Genomic DNA, 6,052 nt, shown 5'->3' on the forward strand with positions numbered 1-6,052 from the left:
TTCCCTAGCTTATTGTTAGTAGGTAGTATGTTGGTATGTGGTTTAAATGTAAAATTATATCTATTCAGACATGTTGAATGGTTTATTGAAACCTTGACATCAAAGTTTGTTTGCAAAGATCATCATGGAGTTCAAGTTTCAAACTTGCAATGAGAAAAAAATTATTAAATAAGTAGTTTTAAACTTCTCTTCAATCATGCAAAAAGGAAAACAGAAAGCAATTTGAGCCTACCATTTTTTTTTTTTTGGGGGGGGGTGTTTGGGGTTTGTGGATTGTTGAGAAAAGTTTCATAGTAATGGACTGAAACTTAACAGATTCTGTAGAGGTCTGAGGAACTCTAAATTGCAGAGGAACTCCGGCCCTGCAGAGTGCTGTTTGACGAGTTGACTTGTGCTTGTCCAGAGTCCAGACTGTTACATTAACCACACAAATTACTGTATTCTAAACATGGTAATCACCTGGATCCTCCTAGATGGAGGACAAGATGGTGTTTACCGAGTATATATCACAAGTAGCACTTTTTTGAAGCAGGGCTGAAGCCTGTATTGAATGAACTCAAAGTTAACTAACTGGATGCTGCATTGCTTAGTTAATGGAATTGTAAGACTTATCGTCTTAACCAATTTAACTGAAAGTCACAAGTAAAAGACTAGTCTGCAGAAAAAGAGTTGCAGGCTTGCAGCTGCAGGAGAGTTAGGATGTGGAAAGCATCAATTCAATAATGAAGTGTTAATAGCTCGACAGCATTATGCCTTGGGTTAAGAGTCATTTAGCTTTCCACATCCTATGTTGCACTATTTAGTATCTGAGCTTTTCACCATTAGACCAGAATCTCTCCAAAGAGGATGTGTAGATGTTTGGTTCCAAGTGAACAATGCTGCTTTTGAGATCATCATCTGATAATTGGATTGATTTTTTTTTAGAAATGATGTCAAGGAGGAAGAAGTCTAGGGCAACTATGAAATGACTTGCAAAACAAAATAAAATAAAGGGTACCCAAGAGATTTCCCACCCATTTAAAGTTTGAGGTTTATATACACGAGGCCCCATACAAAATGTCAAGGAAACCGAGTACCTCACCGATGGCCGATGACCAACCTCGCGGGTCAGGCTTCCCTGTCAAATCTCTCTTGCTTGGAAGCTCTCTGATACTTATCCTCTTACGTGTCAATTTGGAGACCAGGACAGCTCCTCAATTCTACTGGTATAGTTATTCAAGCAGGATATATAAGAAAGCTCCTCTTATAATTTCTGCAACTCCCAACTATTGTAACTGCAGCTTCATGGCTCAACAGATCGAGGCATCCTCCTATTCCTTTTCATCTGGATCTTCCAATTTCGATGTGTTTCTTAACTTCAGGGGTGAAGACCTTCGCAAAAACTTCATCAGCTTCCTTCACAAAGCTCTGAAAAACAGAGGAATCAATGACTTTATTGATAGTGAAAATTTGTGCATCGGAGAAGCCATAGGCCCAGACCTCCTTAAAGCGATTAAAGGGTCCAAAATCTCAATCCCTGTCTTCTCCAAAGGTTATGCCTCTAGCAAATGGTGCCTGCTGGAACTTTCTCATATACTTGATTGCCACAAATCCAAACGTCAAGTGGTCCTGCCCATATTCTTCGATGTCGAGCCGTCCCATGTTCGAAATCAATCTGGAAGTTTTGAGGGACCATTTCGAGAACATGAGAAGAATTTTGAATCCAAGACTGTAGAGAGTTGGAGGGAAGCTTTGAGAGTGGTAGGAAATCTAAAGGGATGGGTTCTCCATGAAGATGTAAATGGGTAAGTCTCGAATCTCACAAACTTGTTCTGAAGATAGTCTTATTATCATATCTTAAACTTTCGTTAGCCCATTCTGTAACTGTCTCAGTGACTACAATATTCGGCTTGATTTATAAATTTCTAACTAAGGATGCTATCAGGCCCAACATCAAATGAGGAACTTGGCAGATCTAGATTATTCTTCTATTTCAGAGCCTCATGTTGTTTGAATTCCAAGGTGGTTAGGTTAATCTAAGAGATTCATTTTCCACTCGTGATGTAGAAAACTTATTAGCTCTAAGTCACTTTGTATCGGAATAAACTTGTAATTTAGATTGTCTTGATTTCCTGTTATCACTCTGATATTTACGTTTATGTTGAATGTGCAAACATGTATGACCTAAATCGAAAGGCACCATACCTCTCCTATGCATATAAGGATGCAAAAAATTAAATATTTGTTCTTTATTTACTAGGTATTTTGATCTCATTAGTTCTTATTGTGATTTTACTTTTGGTATGAAATGATTGCAGGGATCAAGCCGAGCTAGTTGAATTAGTTGTCAAAAGGGTTTCAGGTGAATTGATTAATAGCACACACTTGGCTGAATGTAATTACCCAGTTGGAATAGATTCCCATATAAATGGTCTATTATCTTTGTTAAATATTGGTTCAGATGATGTTCATTTTGTGGGAATCTGTGGTTTCGGTGGCATAGGGAAGACAACTATAGCAAAAGAAGTCTACAATCGACTTCTTTTAAGCTACAACAGGCATAGTTTTCTTTTTGATGTTAGAGAACAAGCAACACAATGGATGGGTCTAGTGTCTTTGCAGAAACGGATTCTTAAAGATATCTTCAAAACAGACATTGACATAGGTGATTATCATACAGGGAAAAGATTGATCAAGCAATATCTTTGTAAAGAAAAAGTTCTTGTTGTTCTTGATGATGTGGACAGTCAAGAACAGGTAGATGCTTTGGCTGGTGCACTCAGTTGGTTTGGCCAAGGAAGTAGGGTCATAATAACAACCAGAGATGAACATATTCTGAATCTGGCTAAAGTCGATAAAGATAGAATATACAGGCCTCAAGAGCTAGATTGTAAACAATCTCTTCAACTATTTAGTTTGCATGCCTTTTCAACAGACCAACCTCATGAAGATTATATGCAAATTTCACATGATGTGGTACGCTATTCGGGAGGATTGCCTTTAACTCTAGAGGTGGTGGGGTCTTACTTATTAGACATAAGAAGCAAAGAAGAGTGGGAAAGTACATTACAAAAATTGAAAGAAATTCCTCTTGAAAAAATTAAAAGAAGGTTGAAGATAAGCTATGATAATCTAGACGATTATCAAAAAGCCATATTTCTTGATGCTGCATGCTTTTTCATTGGATGGCCAAAAGAAACTGTATTTTCCATATGGGAAGCTTGTGGTTATCATCCAAAATCGTCAGTACATAGAATAATTAAAAGATCCCTTCTAAAATTTGGAGATTATGGTGAATGCCCCTTGAAGATGCATGATCAAATTCGGGACATGGGAAGGAATATTGTCAGAGAAGAAAGTCCTACTGAACCGGGCAAGCGCAGTAGGTTATGGTTTTATGGTGATATCTTGGATGTGTTTGATGAAAACAAGGTAAGATCTTGGCATATGCTTCTTTGTTAGCTTATAGCCATAGTAATTCAAAGGCATTATAATAAAAAGTATAAGGGAACCAAAAACAATATAAACATAGTGCCTTGAGTAATGCTCAAACATTTTAAAATTCTGTTGGACAGTGCATTTCATTATCTTTTCTATGACACTCCAGATGAATTGTGATGTGCCTTTATCACTGGACTCCCCCCCCCCCCGGGGTCCCTTTTCCTGTTTTGCTGGGTTCTAAAACTCACCAATTTTCTTTATTTGGGTTATTTTCTTTTGTTGTAGGGAACTGACATGATAAAAGGCATGATCCTTCCTTATGACTTGCCAAGTGTTTATTTAGCCAATGAATACTTCAAGATGATTCCCAATCTAAGATTTCTTGAAATTAAGTCAGAAAAGTTCATTGGAGACTTTTCGGAGCTTCCTTCTGCACTAAGATGGTTCAGGTGGGACGACTGTCCTTGGGATATTCTACCAACCAATTTTTATCATAAGAGACTTGTTCATCTTGACCTATCATGGAACATCATGATTGAACAAGCTTGGCATATTGGGCCTCAAGATAAAAATAAGGTATAGTATTTGATTTTTTGTTTTCTCATTTGATTTTTAAATTTTATGGATAGTACTGTAACATATGTATACTTTTTTTTTTACAGCGGTTCCAAAATTTGAAAGTTCTCGATCTTAGCCATTGTAGATATCTTTCTAAGTCCCCAGACTTTTCATGGTTTCCTTTCTTGGAGCGATTAGATTTTGGATATTGCAAGTCCTTGGTTAAGTTAGACAAGTCCATTGGGAAGTTGAGTCAGCTCAAAAGTCTTATTGTCAAATTCTGTTATTTACTCAAGATGTTGCCCGATGATGTTGGACTATTAGAGAAGCTTGAGGTGTTAGATGCTAAGAATTGCAGGGAACTTGAGAAGCTACCAAGATCAATGGGGAGAATGAGGTGTTTGCGTAGCATTAACCTCACAGGAACCAGAATTAACAGTATTTCAAAATTACCTGGTGATTTTTCAATGCTCAGGAATTTAGTGCAGTTGGAGATGTCTTATTGGGATTGGGAGCGACCTCCGCTAAGACGCAGTCCTAGAATCTGGAATCTTTTATTGGAGAATGGGGAACCTGACCAGCAAAAGCCTAGTCAACATTCGAGTGACATGGTGGTAGCAAATTCTTCAATTGGTTATATGTGGACAACAGAGCAGAACACAAAAAAAAGAAGATGTATAAATGCTGAAGAACAACACAGAAAAAGATCAGAGACAGAATCTAGCTTTTTCTCTATCTTCTCCTTCACTCCTCTTCCTCTCCTTGCATCTTCTCCGATGGAGCCAAACAAATGCATTTCTCTAGCTCCTCCTTCACCTTTGTTCTCTTTGTCATCACAAGCAGAGTTTGAAAGATCAAATTCTGCTCATATAGAGAGGAAGAGTGAGTGCTGATGCTTAAGATAAATATACGGAAGCCAGAAACTCCTTCCAGATATGAGTTTGTATGTTGCAGAGATAAAATAGAAGGGGAAAACCAAATGATGTTCATATTGGGGGTGCGATGTCTTGTATTCTATTGCTTGCATAAGTGTGCTGATTTGCATTTTGGTAAATTACCTGTATAGAAATTTACTATATATTTATAGCGAGGGTTATTTCTCTATGATTAATCTGATAGGGGTGTGAGTACTGTGTATTCTCCATTGATAGTGAAACAGACATCATCTCACCGTGGATGTAGGCAGTCTTGCCAAACCACAAATTTTTTCATTGTGTTATTGTTGTTTGCTTTTCCATTCTTTTCTGCACAGTTTTAGGTTCTTGTTTCTAAAATTCAATGGTGGCATCAAGGAACTCGTCACAATAAATTGGCAGCGAATGGCTGGGATTATAGATCCATGGACGAGGTAAGTCTGCAACCTCCTTCGGTGCAGTTAAGTCTTACACTAGTAACTACAAGGTAGCTTGTCTTGATGAGGACTACGAGGTAACATGTCCCTTAATTAGCCAGGCTTTAACACTGAAATTTGTCGTACTGACATTAAATGATGGTTCCAATCCCATGCTCAAGGAAAATGGAAGAACATCTCCCTCTGATGCTACAGAAGAAGAACAGAGAAATAACACAACGGGAGATTTCTTTTGTTTAGTATTCAACTCTGTTTCTGATGTAGTGAAGGAAGAGGAAGAGATGTTGAGGTGCAGAAAAGAGCTTGTCTTCATGACAACGATGATGAGGCAGCATGTCCTTATCTTAGCTGGAGTTTTAAAAAAAATTGAAATCAAACACAAGGCCATCCTACAGCATATGCTGATGATTATGTTGGAGATTCTCACTCTGATAGTGAACGAAGAAGCTGAGTAGTAATATAACAATAGTCAGAACTTCTTCATATCATGAGGTGAAGAGGAAGAAAATGAGACGGTTGGTTCAGGGTTTGCACTTGCTTTGTCACAGTGAAAGCTGTTTGGGATTGTTTCTGCAACTGGTTCAGTACAGTTTTTTTTTTTTAAGGGAACACCATTTTCTTCTACAGCTCTTCTGGTCCTCCTTTTATGTAGCTTGAGTTCAATTTTCTCAACTAACATTAATTATGGAGGTTTTATTTTTAAGGTGACATGTTCGCAGGTGT

The 6,052-nt window shown here is 37.8% G+C and overlaps 1 protein-coding gene across 1 annotated transcript; it reads left to right on the forward strand.

Moving 5' to 3' along the window:
- Window positions 1–798: 798 nt before the first annotated feature.
- On the forward strand, window positions 799–5,177 carry LOC122093348 (disease resistance protein RUN1-like). Its single transcript, XM_042663667.1, has 4 exons — window positions 799–1,784; window positions 2,298–3,411; window positions 3,706–3,996; window positions 4,083–5,177. The coding sequence occupies exons 1-4, from the start codon at window positions 1,057–1,059 to the stop codon at window positions 4,869–4,871; spliced, it is 2,922 nt and encodes a 973-aa protein (XP_042519601.1). The 5' UTR covers window positions 799–1,056; the 3' UTR covers window positions 4,872–5,177.
- The last annotated feature ends 875 nt before the right edge of the window (window positions 5,178–6,052 follow it).

The sequence above is a fragment of the Macadamia integrifolia genome, chromosome 11 (assembly GCF_013358625.1).
Source record: "Macadamia integrifolia cultivar HAES 741 chromosome 11, SCU_Mint_v3, whole genome shotgun sequence".
NCBI lineage: Eukaryota > Viridiplantae > Streptophyta > Magnoliopsida > Proteales > Proteaceae > Macadamia > Macadamia integrifolia.